This window comes from Cygnus olor, chromosome 2 (assembly GCF_009769625.2).
Source record: "Cygnus olor isolate bCygOlo1 chromosome 2, bCygOlo1.pri.v2, whole genome shotgun sequence".
NCBI lineage: Eukaryota > Metazoa > Chordata > Aves > Anseriformes > Anatidae > Cygnus > Cygnus olor.
The window spans coordinates 52,737,990-52,753,391 of record NC_049170.1 but is presented as its reverse complement, the minus strand read 5'-3'; the positions used below and the strand labels follow the sequence as shown (position 1 = coordinate 52,753,391).

Sequence of the window (15,402 nt, the reverse complement as noted above, 5' to 3'; positions counted from 1 at the left end):
GCTGTGGCTGGGCTGTTTGGCAGCCTGATTAAGACAGTGCCTTCCCCCATTCATTTAGATTCCTGCTGTATGAACACAAGCATTTGTGTTCAGTGGTTGTCTGCATGACACACCACACGGGGAAACTGCTCTGGTGGAAAAATAGCCTGGTTGTTGGGCTGTTTTTTCATTTGGATCAATTTCTCTGTTGGTGGATAGAGCTGTGAGACTGTTTGAAGCTTGTGCCAGGTTACAGCAACAGAAGCATTAATTAAAGCTGCTGGGACTGTTGTGGAAAGGTTTAGTCAACTGTAACCTGACTTAAAGCATGCCTTGTAGGTAAGGGAGACTAAATTTTATATTTCTTGGTCAAAATTGAACCTCTGGGAGTGGGAGGTAATTTGAATTTTCTTGGGTGACAATAGTTTGGTATGTGCTTATGATAAAGCTATGAAAATGAGAAATAAATCACACAAGTGTCTGCAGTCTTAATCTAGCTCTAAATGAGCAATCTGAGTACAAAGTAGTTGTATGCTGACAATAAAAGTATTTACTGAGTACTTGTTTGAATACCTGTAGGAGGAGTGCAATTCTTCGATTTCCCTATTGAGCATTTTAAGGAAGCATGATTTTTCTTTACGCTATTTTTTCTAATAGAAAAAAGCAAACACTTAATGATTGCAGTGTCTTTTAATAATTTACATGTATTAATCCGTAAGCTGTCCTTTTAACTGTTGTTTTTGGTGAACAGAAATTCAGAAACTGGTTTTGGCAGGGTGAATGGAGAACCCATTGAAACAACATAACAGCTGTATCCAAGTTTACTAGAAGAAAATCCTAATCTCTTATTTGTTTTTTTGGTGAACAGGAATTCAGAAATTGGTTTTAGCAGGAAGAATGGGAGAAGCCATTGAAACAACACAACAGTTGTATCCAAGTTTACTAGAAAGAAATCCTAATCTCTTATTTGCATTAAAGTGAGTCTTCAAATTATACAGATGTGTGTTTATAGATGACACAAGTACCTTCTGAGACTAGACAGTTACTTATTTAAAGTTTTCACAAAAACTTAAACAGTTAAGCAGCATTTTTTAGAAAATTTGTGTAGTTTTTTTCTTTATGCTATATTTATTTGCTACATGTTTAACTAGGTTTTGTCATCAAGGTCCTGTTTTGCAGCATAATTCACATCTTGCTGTAGACTTGTCCTATAGAACTAAGTTTTATATTTTTTGGAGTGAATTTTAATCAGTTTCTCCTACATAAAAATTAATGTTAACTGATGAATATTCAAGAGAGCTAAAAGTCTTGTGGAATAAGTTGGTCTGTTCCTTCAGATGGCTGACTGACATTAAAGACCAGTTTAAAATGAGTTGTTCCACTCCTTGTCACTTTATTTGAAACCTCTGGCTAATACTGTGGAAATTTGGTAATCCCAAAGACTTCTTGTAGCTTCCCAGGCACGCAATATTCACCTTCTGGCACTTGCCACCTGCACCGATCCTCCAGAATTTTCTATCATGTCATAATGTTTGAATGTGGGGAAAAAGATCTGCTCCTTCTATAAGAACAAAACGCTATGATTTTTATGGTCAATTAATTTAGTTGAAATGTATTTCAAGTCTGTCACACTCAAGTGCTGAACAGAATTCACCTGATAGTGCTGCAAACTTACCGCAGAATTCATAAAATGGGAACGTTTTGGTGTAAGACCTCACTCTATAATATTAACTGTATGTTTCTTTTCTCAGTCTGTCTTGCTAAATTCTGCCTGTTCTATTAAGACTATCCAAGCCTAAAACATTAGTGGTAGTTGTGGGCTTCATCAGAGTTCATAGTAAAACCTCCTCATTTAAAATAAAATTGACAAAGAGCAACCGCCTCTAAAGGGAAGGTTTGTATGTGATCTTGCTTTTTAAACTGTTTTCCAGTGCAAATGTTTCATGTTAAAAGTTATCATTTAATCCTTACTGTTCCAGGCAGTGAAAGTATGTCCTCATTTACTTTGAGGGGAATGATAGACATGACAACAGAACTATGTATCCTTCTCAAGAAACAAACTTGCCCCTGCCAATAAAACAGAACAGTTAAAACAAAAAAATGTAGTTTAGTTCTCTGAACTTTGAGGACTTCTTGCCAGAGTTTATCCTCAAAGGATAATATTCCTGTTCTCCTCCCTCACAAATTTTGTAGTTTTGTATTTTGGATGAATACTCAAAGTTTATTTATGATTGGGTTAGTGACACTCAGCATTTCATTGAGTCAGACTGTATATTTAACGCTAAAATCACTGGTCAACTGAAACGTGTTAATTGTTTTGTTGGCTTAACTTCTTTGTCTTTTGTTTAGGGTGCGCCAGTTTATAGAGATGGTGAATGGTACAGACAGTGAAGTGCGGTGTTTGGGAGGCCACAGTCCAAAATCTCAAGATAGTTACCCTGTTAGCCCACGATCATTTAGTAGTCCTAGCATGAGCCCTAGCCATGGAATGAACATTCACAATTTGGCAACAGGCAAAGGGAGCAGCACACACTTTTCTGGTAAGTTGATGTGGAGGACACTTCACACATTTCAAGCTTTTTCTATAATTTTGAGTATCAGGAGAAGTTACAAGTATCAAACCTGCAGATAGACAGTTTGTTTTAGTTGGGTTGAGACTGAATGCTTTGCATTGAACGATAGTTTTAACAATTAAAATATCTTATTCTCAGCTGGGGAAATAGCATATGTATAAAATCAAATTTAAGAAATGGTTGCTTCCAGGAGATGGAAGGTTCTGACATGAATTTGTTCTTTTGATGCGAAATTGTGGCTTAGGCAAAATGCCTTAGATCTTAGAAAGTGGTCTGTTCTATTGATTTCCTGTGTTGTTCATGAAATAGTAGGAAATACCAGAAACTGAGTGGTCGAGTTAGGTTAAAAAACAAAAACACAGAAGAGCTACTTTCTTCTGGCAGCCGAATTTCACTCTGAGCAGCTGAAAAGGTTCTGAGAGTCTAGACTGGTGGTAAAGCTTCAGTGGGAAGCCCTGCATGTTTAGAGCTGCCCCGTGCCTGTGGGGAGATCCCAGTAACTTCCCAAACACAGAGAGGAGATTGGGCATGTTAAAATGGTACTTGAATGTGGTGTCATCTTTGAACCCAAGACTATTTTGGTAGCAGGTGGAAGCCATCAACTTCCAGTCCAGTTTCATGCTTAAATCCAAACTGGAGCAGACTGGGGGCTTTTCTTTCCTCCTCTTGGTAGGTTTGAGTAGGAAGCCAGTGTTGCACAGCCACTAGAATACCAGCTGCTGCTGAATGTGTCTGAGTGGTGTTACGCTCAGATTTTGAGTTGTTTCTTTGGGTGCTTCTTGGGATGTGTTGTAGAAAGTACCTCGAACTTTCTTACTTTGAAAACAGAGGTGGTATTTAATAAGCAAGTTGATGAATGGTATCATTAGCATTGAGATTTGGAATTTCCTGAACAGCAGAAAGTGGTATGTGTTTGTGGTTGTTTTTATTTTGTTTAGTTTTGTTTTGGTTTTGTTTGCTTTTTAAATAATAAACCCTTCCTGTGACCTGCTTCTATGTTAGAAGATATTAGGGAGCTCCTGCTTCTGGGCCTGATAGAGCTGCCAATTACATCTTTGCTTCAAATAGTAGTTTCTTGATTATATTTTAGAAGGGTCAGAAGAGATTTTAGCCAGACATCAGAATTTCACAGCATGGTGTAATTTTATTTAGCAAAGCACAATATTAGCAATTAAAATAATTATGTGGGGGAAGGAGGGAGGTTGTATTTGAGTTAGCAATATGTAAAACATTTTCAACACTGAATTTACTGTGTATTTATCAAGAGAATTATGTGATAAGGAATTATAAAGACGCATGTCTGCTTCTATTCTTAATGATTAAGTGGCCTAGAGGAGATGCTTCACGTCTTTCAGAAATAATGTTTCCATTCTAAAAAATGATTCTGTGTTGATTCAGTTTTGTATTTTAGTGTATATGCACAACTAAAAAACCTTCTCATCTATGTTTTCGTATTTGTTAAATAATGCTTTAACTTCTGCACTGTAGAAGCCGTGAAGTTTCAGGTACCTGAAGCATGGAAGCTAACTATTTGGGATTGCTTGTTTGACAAATGAAGTATTTAGTGACCACAAACAATTAAGCCATGTTTATTTCACTTGTGTAATTAGGTACTTACAAATAAGTTTGTAGATGATTTCAATTATAAAAACTTCTTTTCAGGGTTTGAAAGTAGTTGCAGTAATGGAGTAATATCAAATAAAGCGCATCAATCGTACTGTCACAGTAAACATACGACCACCAGCTTGAATGTACCAGAGCTCAACAACATAAATGTGTCAAGATCACAGCAGGTTAACAGCTATTCCAGGTGAATAAACCTCAATGCTTCTAACTAACATTAATGCTTACGTTGTCCACATGCTTTTATTACAGAAAAGAGTTTTCAGAGGAGCTTGATTTTTTTTTTCTTTCCCTTAAGGATAGTTAAAGCATTTAATGGAGGGTGCCGAGGAGGAATGCTGCTTCTCTGTGATTGCACTTTAGTTTTGTTTTAACTTTTCAGCTCAATAGACTATTTTCTCCCATTCAGTTAAAAGAAATGCAAAAAAAATAAAATAAAATACAAAAATAAATTACCTTGCTTGTAGCTATTTACAGTCAATTTTGAAGTTGTACAGGGAAGATTAACTAGCTCGCTGGCACTTGTGACTTTAATGTAAACCACTGATGTTAACTTAAGCTCCCTCAAAGCACACTGGTTTTTTGGAGAGCAGTAACTAAAGTATACCCCTATGCCTAGATGAGTTACCCTGTATTGATTGAATGGCATAGGAAATAGTGTAGGCAATAAAAAGTTTTCCAGATAATGCCACTAATTGGAAAGTATCTGCAGAGTGAACACAATTGGGATGTGAGATGTGGATCTCTTCCATTGCACACATACCAAGAACTGTTTGCCTGCCACCAATCACTGTCACTTGTGCAAAGAGTGAAAATATTAACCAGGGTATAAATATTAAGCTCTGTGGGATGCACAGATGCAGCAGGACCGAAATTCCTGTGGAATCTACAAGTACTTGGCTGTGTCGTCCAAGATACATTCCCCAAGCTACTGACTAGGATGTGATGGTGGTAACAGAAACTACAGTTGGATAGGGGTGGCTGGGGAGGAGAGGAAGTAAGAGCAACAGTTTCCTTTTTAGCTTCACAATTTACATTTGCGTCAGTAATCGCCTCTGCCAAACAGCTTGGCAGAGTCCAGGCAACTTTGGGATTTTTCACAAGATGAGGACAGTTCCCTTTGCTGCAGAGCTGCCTGGTTAAAGAAACCTTTCTTGGCTTCTTTAGAGGAAGCTGAATACTTTTTGGTTGTATTGGAGGCAGTCTATTAAACTTTAATATTAAATCTTTTTGCTCTTGTGAAAGGTTTTAGGTTGTCCATGACAAAATAAAACAGACTTTAGAATAGGAATAGAATAGCATGTAACTGTCAGGAAAGGTCAACCCCCAAAGCCACACTGGCACTTTCTAAAAGTGCCGTTGTGACCTGCTGTGAGCAAAGTGTGTTGGGGAGTTTCGTGCTCTCAATTGGCCTCTGAATCTCCTGTCAGTGTCATGATGTTCTTGATATTTGCTTTGAATTTTTCTTCCTTTTCCCTGACATTCCATTGAGAGATTGAGGCTTTTTTGGAGAGAATTATTTACCTAAATATAGTATTCTCAAAGTAGGGTTTATATTTAGTTAACTGTGTTTTTAAAAAATAAATTGGGGGGGTGGGGGGGGCATGAAATAGTGTGTTTTCTCAATGCATTTTTCTCCACCTCTTTGTATGTACAGGTACATAAACAAGAACTTCTTGCTGTGTATTTAGAAAGTGTTACACTACTTACTGGTAGTATAATGGTGGACACACTGCATTTATCAGCATCTGAAAAAGTTGTTTTACTGAATGCTAGTGTTAGTTGGGAGAACCTTAAAACTTCTCTGCTGCATTGGTATCTCTGGTTGCTATTAAAAATTGTCATCTACCTTGGTAATATTTAAAAGCAGTATTTCAGTGGGCAAGATAAGGATGTTTTGTGGTGAAGTTGTGAAGAAGATAACCTTAAGTTCTTAAATGTGAGTCCAATTTTCGTTCATTCCTCTCATTTCAGCAATGATGTAGACATGGAAACAGATCACTACTCCAATGGGGTTGCTGAGACTTCATCCAATGGCTTCCTAAATGGTAGTTCTAAACATGATCACGAAATGGAAGAATGTGACACAGAAATGGGTCTGCAGTGATATTTCTTACATTTTTATTAAGTGATGGCAACAAGGTTATGTTTTTACTTGCAATGCTTCCCAACTTGAAAATTAAGGATATTAGCTCAAACCTTAATTTTTGTTGTTGTTGTTCTGCTGTTATGATATGTAAACCTTATAACAGTTGATTTAGGTGGTCTGATATCAGTGTGAGAACAGGGGAAAGTGGTAACTCGTGGATATTTGAACTAGTATCAATTTCTAAGGAAATACCTTTCAGAATAAATACCCTACTTGTGCAGAGTGCTTGGGCTAGGGCTGACAGGTGGCTTCTCCTTCTTCCAGTGATCTCACCACTCATAGTTCTCGATGGCATCTTTGGAGTCAACAGTAAGAGGAGAAATTGCACAGCACTTACATAGAATACAAAGAATGGTGAAGATGCTAGTACTAAATACTCAGGAAAAGAACTGTATTTGGAAACTGGGATGTAACCAAAAAAAAAAAATTCCACCAACATAATATCCTGCTTTCTATAGTTGTGATCTAAAAAGTAACTGTTTTACTTAGCCTGCTTTATGTTCACTCCTACCTGCTGATGTTAGTGACAAGTGGGTATGTGAGTACCCTCTGAGTGGCAGCACTACTTAAAAAGAGAGCGTTTACTCTGCCAGTTAGGCACTGACTGGACGTCCCCGCCCAGTAGTGCTGAAGGCAGTCACATCGCTTCAGTGAGAACACGGGACGGAGGCTGGGCAGGGGATGTTATTCCTGGCTGCGTCTGGAGAAATGGAAGCATCCAGCCCAACCATTTCTGCATTTGCAGAACCATGCTGTCAAGCCATCAATTTAAACAGACACCAGTTAATACGTAGCTTAAGTGAAATACAAAACCCAGGACATCGCTGGTTAACTTTCTGAACGCAGTGCTGCTTACAAATACCTCTGCATGCTGCAGGGGTCTGAGGGCAAGTGTGGTTACTGATCGTGTGGCTTTGCTGGTAAATACTACATAACTGTTCAAGCAAATCTAATTCTGTTTCAGCCCTGAAGGGGGGGATATTCAAACTGCCAGGCTGTTTCGCTGCATTATGCTCTGAAACTGGGTAACAACAAGGCCTCATTTCTGTGACAGAAAAAACAAAATGCTTCTTTACTTTCTTGCAGCCTTGACCACAGAGGCTTGCTGTGACAGACGTGAAGCAGCTGCACAGGGAGCAGAGAGGGGTGGTTTTTGTCTTTCTGTGTGTTTTGTTTTTTGATATAGAGGGGTTTTTCTGCCTTTGGAAAGTGATGTCCTAGATTGGGCTGCAGCTAGCAACAAGCACCACTGCTTGAAGACTTGCAGGTGCTTCACCTTTGTAAAAAGGAACATGGCTCCTCAAACTACATTGTTTATGGCATCAGATTGAGAATTTTGTTTTGCTTTTTGAAATATTTATACATTCTCCTTAGTGCTGTGTATGTCATGTAAAGTAGGCACAAAATTTTGTTTCAAAACTCAGTTCTGTTGATGAAAAATGGCAAGGAACGGATAAATCCTTTTTTTTACAGGTATCTCTAGTTGTAAATTTAAGAAAGGCAGAATTTTCAGAGAAGCTAAAGGTTAATTTACTATTCAAAAACTGCATGAATACCTATTAAAATCAGTAGCACTTGGGAATATTGTACCAAATAGTAAAGAAAGTGATCATAATGTTCCACTTCATTACAAAAGAAGCCTGAGAAGTTCAAATCATAAAGCTAGTATATTGTACAAGGACTGTGTACCTTCTAAACAACAGTGTCTGTCATGGGAGTTTGGGGTTTAGTTCTTCCTTTAATCCTAATTTACTGGTTCAGGGTTTGGCATATCTTTAGAAGTGCAATAACAAAGAATTAAAAAGGTAGCTAGAATGTGGGGGTTCTTTTTTTTTTTTTTTAAGGTAAAATCTGGTTTATAGTCCCAGTTAGTTTAAAACAAATTGTTGCAAAATAAGCAGTATGTGTGGATGGCGTTTGCTGTTAAGGCTAAATCTTCCAAGTTACTATTAATTAAGGAGCAGTTTAATGGCGTGCAGCACAGGCGTACAGTCTGCCAAGATCTGTGGCCCTACATGCGTTCCCCCTGAGAAGGCAGATGGTTTTAAAGTGAAATCAGTGAACCTAGATCCCTAGCTTTTTTATTGTCACTTTATTAGTGGTGGTGATGACGATATCGTTTTTGCAGAAGTAGATTCAAGTCAGTTAAGGCGTCAACTGTGCGGTGGCAGCCAAGCAGCTATCGAACGAATGATCCATTTTGGAAGAGAATTGCAAGCAATGAGTGAGCAACTAAGAAGAGAATGTGGCAAAAACACAGCAAATAAGAAAATGCTCAAGGTATGCTTAATCCTGAAATTGTGGTGTTAAGGTGAATAACCGTGCTGCCCAGCAGAAACTTTTCACAGCATGCTGTGTAACGGTATTGTTTTACTTCTCTCAGACAAAAATCACAGAAGCTTAATTAAGCATTTTAGTCAGCTGTGGGGTAGCACGATCTTGTCTGTGTAGCACATTCATGGGGGAAAATAACTTCATGCTGTAACAAAATTGAGAGCAGAGTTGAATTTGGCATATCCCTTTTGTCTTATTGCTGACCATGTAGTTTGGCTACTGGAATCAATGTACAGCTTTCAGCAAGAATTGGTACAGATACCAGAAATGTGCGCTCTGTTTAGTATGCTGAGTGTGTATAAGTAGTTTACCTTGACTTGAGACTGACCTGGAAAATAATTCCCTTACCAAAGACTGACTGCCTACAATTTCCAGTCTGTTTTCTTTCTCGCCACTTACTAAAACACTGCTGATTTTATCTTTCCAAATAATTTTGCTGGGAAGAACCCCACTTGTTTAAAACAACTGCTGTTACAATTTTTTTATCCCTTTGTACTGATGAAGGATTTTTAGGTAAAATCTGGTATATAAAACAACTGTCTTCTCGCTTCGGAGTCATGAGTCAAAATGTGTTAAGAAAATGGTCCTAGTTTTCCCTAGTAGAGGATAGCTGTGATGTAATAATAATTTTAAAAAATCCTCTCTCCACAGGATGCTTTTAGTTTACTTGCATATTCGGATCCCTGGAGCAGCCCTGTTGGAAATCAGCTTGACCCGATACAAAGAGAACCCGTGTGCTCTGTGCTTAATAGTGCAATACTAGGTAAGGCCTTGTGGTTTGCACGTTTGGTGTCCTCCCGTGCCTTCTGTTGAAGAAAGGCAGCGCTGCTGCTCACCCTGCGTCGTGTGCTGGGTTTAGTACTGGGCTGGCTGAGAGTGATTTGTGAGGGGTGTGGTGGTGGTATCATATGCTCTGCTGGCAGAACAGAGAGTTTGGGGTGGGGGGGGGATGTTAATGCAACAGATGTAATACTTACCTGTTTGGTTCAAAGCAAAAATAGGCTTTTTCAACAATGGAGCTAGGCAGGGAATTTCAAAAGGTCACTTTGTTCCTGTTTTGTATTGCTATAATAGAAAGCTTTGCATGTAAATACAGGAATTTTGTTTTCAGTACATGAAAATTATGAAAACTAATGAGGTATTTTAACTGCCATTGTGAATCCTCTTTCAGAGACTCACAATCTGCCAAAGCAACCACCGCTTGCCCTCGCGATGGGACAAGCGTCACAGTGTCTAGGATTGATGGCTCGATCAGGAATTGGATCCTGCGCGTTTGCCACAGTGGAAGATTACCTACACTAGCTATGCATTTGAAGATCTGAAAGGTGTTGTGGCATATTCGACGTGGAAAGTAGACCAGCTCTGCTGACTGGAATTTGGGATTTTAATTATGTACTAAGGACAAGTCTGTCGCTTTATGTTGCTTCCTAGTTTACAGCATGATGCAAATGATTTCTAACTTAGTGTTAGGAGAAAATTTCCATCTTTAAACCTCTTAGACAACTAAGAGTGGAAAATATCACTGATAATGTCAGCCATCCAAATTGACAATTACAAGTCCTCTAAACGATTGTCCAAAACAAACCAAAAATCCTGCTACCTTGTGGTGGGACAGAAGAACAGCAAACGTGGATGTGTTAGCATATGGGTGATACAAATGTCAAGCAGGATGACTTGCCAGCCTCCACCCCCATTGTTACATAGTTCAATCAATGTAATTTGCAAAATGCATAAACACCTGATGGTTTGGATACATAGTGTTGATGGGAAGAAATGATATTTTTTAATGTGTACTGTAAAACTTGAATTACTCAGGAGCTGAGTGAATATGTTTGTTGCTACTTACAATCCCAACCTGTTGATCTTAGTAGTTTTTTTTGTTTTAACATGGTCTTTTCAACTTTGTTTCCTTGTTTAACTACAGACAGCTTCTGTTGTGTAGACTCACCAGTTTAACTGTTGTATTATAACAGTATTACATGTCAACACAGTGTGGTTATGACCTATTTATATAAAAACCAAATATTTAGTCAATTTACAGTCTTAATTTAATCTTTGTACACCTTGCATTTTTAAAAGTGCTTAAATAGTACTATATTGCAATAAAATGTAGTGATATCATAATTAACCAGCCATTAAAAACTTACTTCTACATATGTGGTAGCATGGATGTGTGCTACACTTTCTTTGAGCTATTTAGCCTAGACCAGTGCTTCTAACGTGGACTGATTTAAGCAGGGTGCTTCGTGGCTCAACCCTGCAATCAGCGTACCACAGTGGCTGAACTGCTGACAGTTAAAGGCTGAGCGTGTTTTTTACCACGAAGCAAGCACAGCCAGCAGTTGGACAGGTTTAAGAAAGGCAGCAGCCAGAAGGGTAAGTACAAACTCATTCATCTTTATTCTCTCATGAAATGGAGTCCAGCTCTGAGCCCGGCTGTAGCAGCCCCTCAAGGTCACACTGTCCCTGCTGTGACCCAGCGCTTTGTTAGCTGCCCCCAGTAAGTTCTGAAAGGGGGAAGTAAAGAACACAGGGCGATGGGGACACAGCTCTGTAAAGATCAGTACCTGCTGAAAGAGAGCAGTGGTGATGGAGAAGGGGCAGGAAAAAAGCAGCTATTACGTATAGATGGTGAGAAATTAATTTTCAGCCTATGTCCTTGATGGCATCTTGTGGAAAAGCTGTCTTCATGCTGTACTTTACATCTTCATTGCAATCCAGTGTTTCTTAAACTTTGTTGCTTTTTCCTTTTTTTCTAGCCCTTAAAACAAAAACAAAGCAGTAAGGCTGTAAGCATTTTTCACGTTTAGCTCTGTAACCAGCAGCCGTGCATTAATTACTGCAACATTTGAAGCTTAGACAGGAGAACTGAGTGGAAAGCTGATAATGCTTTTAACTTCCAAAGCACAAGTGAAAAGCAGACTGATGACTTAGGAGTGTTAATTGAGTCTAACGTTTTCCTCTGATCTTTATGATTTTCCACAGAATGGAAGGGCCCTTAAAGACCACCCAGTTCCAACCCCCTGCCATAGGCAGGGACACCTCCCACCAGCCCAGGCTGCCCAAAGCCCCATCCAGCCTGGCCTTGAGCACCTCCACGGATGGGGCATCCACAGCTGCTCTGGGCAGCCTGTGCCAGTGCCTCACCACCCTCGTGGTGAAGGATTTCTTCCTAACATCTAATCTAAATCTCCCCTCTTTTAGTTTAAAGCTATTAGCCTTTGTCCTATCCCTACACTACAATGTGATATCAAACTGTGACTGTCATAGAATTTGCTTCTGTGATTGATGGGCAAGGTGTGCTAGGATTGATGTGTGTCCAAGTCTGTCCCCATTCATTTCAGTAATGTCCATTTTTTATAGGGACGACAGGGCACTACTTCCCTCTGCTCTCACAAAGCAGGGATGCTAAGAAACCAAAACTTAAGATCTTAATCTGAAATGACTTCAGCAGCTCAAGCTATAAACCCCAAAGCAAGCATTATCCAATTCAACAAGTAACTGTAGCTCTAACCCTGAGACTGTTGCTTACTGTATGAAAAATGAGCTAATGCTTGTCCTACAGGCTCTCTCCAGCGAAGCATTCATTAGGCACACTCAGGCTGTACTATCCTGCTCCCCTCCCTTACTATCGCTTTCTTTTCAAAAAAAGGTAGGAAGCTACAGCTCTGTAACATGCAAAAGCTTATTTATATTTGGAAAAAAAAAGATTCAAGCCTTATCTGCATAAAGTAGTACCACCTTCAATTTTATTTTTTTACACTTACCCCAAGATTTGTCCACAAACTGAACTGCAGCTTTTTTAACTGGATCTTTCTTGTTTGCGAGGGAAAAAAATTCATTTGCTGAAATGGAGATAAGCATTAATTACGAGGTTTAATGCAGATAAACCTAGGTGCAGACCTAAGGAAAACTGCATACCGCTTGTTCGGTTGGTGCCTGGGCCGTAGAGATGGCTGTACACGAAGTCTTTGGCTGTTTGTTGGTGGAGGCCTGTTAAACTCTGATCTTTTAAGTGCATGGCTGTATAGTTTCCTTTCGACCTAGTTGAAGAAAGATTTAAGTCATTGTAGCATAGCTACTGCACCCGGAACAACACTCACCCTCAGTCAGTATTTTGCTACTTGAGCACAACAGCTGTCTGCACAGGCTTCTGATTATCAGCCAAGCTTTGCAGCAGTATTAAAAAAAACTAATAAATGGACTAAGAGCCTCAAACTGGTCCTGTCAGAAGCTCCTGCAACTTTCCCCTACAGAATGAAATCCAGCAATTAAGTCCCCAGCAAGTGGATGTGAGGTAGAACAAGCAGAACTTCTACTGGGGTGCTGATGACGGCCTGGCTAGCTCACACCAGTTGAGAGAGGAAAGACTTAATTCTTCTCAAGATTCCATTTTGAGGTGGTGGAATCAAGAAAGCTTACACATGCACACATTAATTCTACCTATGCACATGTTTAAAACTACGTATACAGCAAGAAGTGAACAAAATAAGAGGAATGAAACCCAAAACAGTTTCTAGGAGGTCAGCTTTGCCTCTGTTATTGAACGTGTACCTTTACTAAGTGTTAAAATTGGTTTCATTTGCTAGTAGCTGCAAATAACTTCATAGCTAATCATTAGATTCCTAAATACAACACTTAAAAAAATCCACGCATGGTATTATCCATAGCCACAATTAATTTCACTAAATAAAAGCAAACAACCCAGCATCCATGTACATCAGGCAGGGTGAAGGTACCTTCCTGGATGCCACATCACATGATCTGCTGTTAGGATATATTTTTACAAGTACAGCAGCATAACAGGAGGAATTTAAGCACGTAAATTTGTTTGTGAGAGAGAGCAAGCAGGGGTAACACCACAAAGTGCTGAACAGCTGCTGTGACTGGGGGAAGCAGTGCCACCACACTGAGACAGAAGCCCCACGCCTTCCGCTTCGGCATACCTGGCACCCCTGGCTTTGTCCTGCTTCACCTGTTTCAGCACACGGCCTTCGCTCTGCTTCTCAGACCTACGGCCAGGCTGTTTGTCTAGAGTAAGTTTAATAGACACACAAAAAAAATCCAGAACATTATGAATCAAGAGCAGTAAATGGAAGACAAACAGGAACGAAACAACGACCCAACTGAGAAACAAGGTAACTCCAACAAGCGCTTTTTCAGACCCTCTGGCTAGTGAAAGCTAGTTAAGTGTGTTAGAGGGAGGGGAAGGGGAACCATCCTGAAGCAGCCATTCATCTTTCCTGTTCCTTGGCATCAACAACAACAAAAGGGATTAACCACAGGACAAAAATTCAGTGCAACACAACAGCTAAGCATTGCTCGCAAAGAGCTTCATTCTCTACTAAACACATACCACAGAGACTGAGCATTCAAAATACCACACCATGCTCATCTGCTTTATGCCAACTGATTTTTTTAAAAACAAGAAAGAAGTAGCAACAGTTACACCAGCCATCTACATCATGATGAGAGAATCATTATTAAAAGAACACTCTACAACTTATTTTTGTTTTGTGTAGTATAAGAGGGGGCTTTCTAGCCCCCTTTGAAGTAGGCTAAAAAGCAGCATTTGTGAGTACCCTGGTGTCTGATTTTCTAGTTGAGCATTTGAAAAAAGTTACCTAGTTTTTACAGGTGCCATCAAATATAAGAAGTATTAAGGCAACTAAGAATTCTATAAATAGCTTTTATAACTTAAGTGAACGCTAAAAATTAATCTTTTTCTGACCCTTTAAATTAACCCCTTTCTGGCCCTTTCTTTTTTCCTGTTTGAACACCTGTCTGCTGCCCATGCTAAAGACCTCAGGTCTTTTAACCGAAACCACTGTACATCAAATAGCCTTTGTAAAAGGCACTGGCATCAAGATTAAACACGACCACCACCAACCCCGCTATTTTTCTTTGGCAGCAGCCAAGCAGCACGGCGCCTTCAGCTTCCACCCTCCGGGCGGCTTACAACGCCGAAAGGAAACCCGACGGGGCGCACCGTGCGACAGAAGCGGAGCCTCGGCGTACCTCGCTCAGCTGCGGCTGGCTTGTCCGGTCTGCGGAGGAAGGAAAGAAGGAAGGAGAAAGCGGCCGGTCAGTCTCACGCCTTGCGATGTGCCGGGCTGCCGGCAGAGGGCCGAGGGAAGGTACCGTGGGTAACCCCCCCGCCCGCCCCCAGCCTCACCGTCCGGCGGTCAGCTCCTGCAGCAGGGCCTCGGGCAGCAGCTTCCTCCTCTGCGGGAACACGGCCGTTACCGGCGGTTAGCGGCCGTCACCGGCCGGGATGATGGGGTGTGGGTGTGAGGGGGGGCGCGGCGCGGCGTTACCTTCTGCTCCGCGAACAGCTCCTGCCGCCGCCGCCGCCTCTCCTTCAGCAGCTCCCGGTGCCTGCGGGGGGGTTGGGCCGTCAGCGCGGGGCCGGGACCGTGAAGGGGAGGGGGGGGGAGGGGGAGCGGGGCGAGGGCCGGCCCTACCTGCGCGCCGCCTCCCCCGCCAGCTGCCGCTCGCTCTCGGCCGCCGCCGCCGCCGCGCCGAAGGACAGCTCCTCCGGGGCCTCCTCGTCATCGGGGTCCGGCGGGGAAGGCGGGCCCGCGGGCACCGCCGCAGCCTCCTGCCGCCGCCGCCGCCGCTTCACCATGGCCGCACGCGCCCGGCTGGCCCCGCCTCGGAAGCGCCCCTGCCTTCCGCCGCCTGGCCGCGCCCCCTTCCCTCACGCCCAACGGCCGCCCCCTCACGCCCAACGGCCGCCCCTCA

At 41.3% G+C, this 15,402-nt stretch overlaps 2 protein-coding genes across 3 annotated transcripts in view; one reads left to right on the top strand and one right to left on the bottom strand.

Moving 5' to 3' along the window:
* The window catches only part of RANBP9 (RAN binding protein 9), a 38,971-nt gene extending 28,189 nt beyond the window's left edge, over window positions 1-10,782 (top strand). Inside the window, exons 8-14 of one of the 2 annotated variants that reach the window (XM_040546383.1) lie at window positions 848-956; window positions 2,329-2,519; window positions 4,215-4,362; window positions 6,150-6,223; window positions 8,453-8,604; window positions 9,310-9,421; window positions 9,830-10,782. In XM_040546383.1, coding sequence (XP_040402317.1) covers window positions 848-956; window positions 2,329-2,519; window positions 4,215-4,362; window positions 6,150-6,223; window positions 8,453-8,604; window positions 9,310-9,421; window positions 9,830-9,960 — 917 coding nt within the window. In that variant the 3' untranslated portion in view covers window positions 9,961-10,782. Of the gene's footprint in view, window positions 1-847; window positions 957-2,328; window positions 2,520-4,214; window positions 4,363-6,149; window positions 6,272-8,452; window positions 8,605-9,309; window positions 9,422-9,829 lie in introns of both variants that reach the window. The other variant, XM_040546382.1, reaches the window with a different exon arrangement.
* Window positions 10,783-11,038: 256 nt separating this feature from the next.
* NOL7 (nucleolar protein 7) lies at window positions 11,039-15,335 on the bottom strand. Its single transcript, XM_040546385.1, has 8 exons — window positions 15,123-15,335; window positions 14,976-15,036; window positions 14,834-14,883; window positions 14,677-14,705; window positions 13,605-13,689; window positions 12,580-12,701; window positions 12,426-12,503; window positions 11,039-11,419 (listed from the first exon to the last, which is right to left on the bottom strand). Exons 1-8 carry the CDS (start codon window positions 15,284-15,286, stop codon window positions 11,358-11,360), a joined length of 651 nt encoding a protein of 216 aa, XP_040402319.1. The 5' UTR covers window positions 15,287-15,335; the 3' UTR covers window positions 11,039-11,357.
* Between the last annotated feature and the right edge of the window lie 67 nt (window positions 15,336-15,402).

What these genes read in the sequence shown, in the direction of transcription:
- NOL7 (XM_040546385.1), bottom strand. Translation starts at nt 15,286, where the DNA reads ATGGTGAAGCGGCGGCGGCGGCGGCAGGAGGCTGCGGCGGTGCCCGCG. An exon ending in GACAAAGCCAGGGGTGCCAG is followed by an intron (nt 12,702 to 13,604) that starts GTATGCCGAAGC and finishes TTCTTCAACTAG; the next exon opens with GTCGAAAGGAAACTATACAG. An exon ending in GTTTGTGGACAAATCTTGGG is followed by an intron (nt 11,420 to 12,425) that starts GTAAGTGTAAAA and finishes TTTTGTTTTAAG; the next exon opens with GGCTAGAAAAAAAGGAAAAA.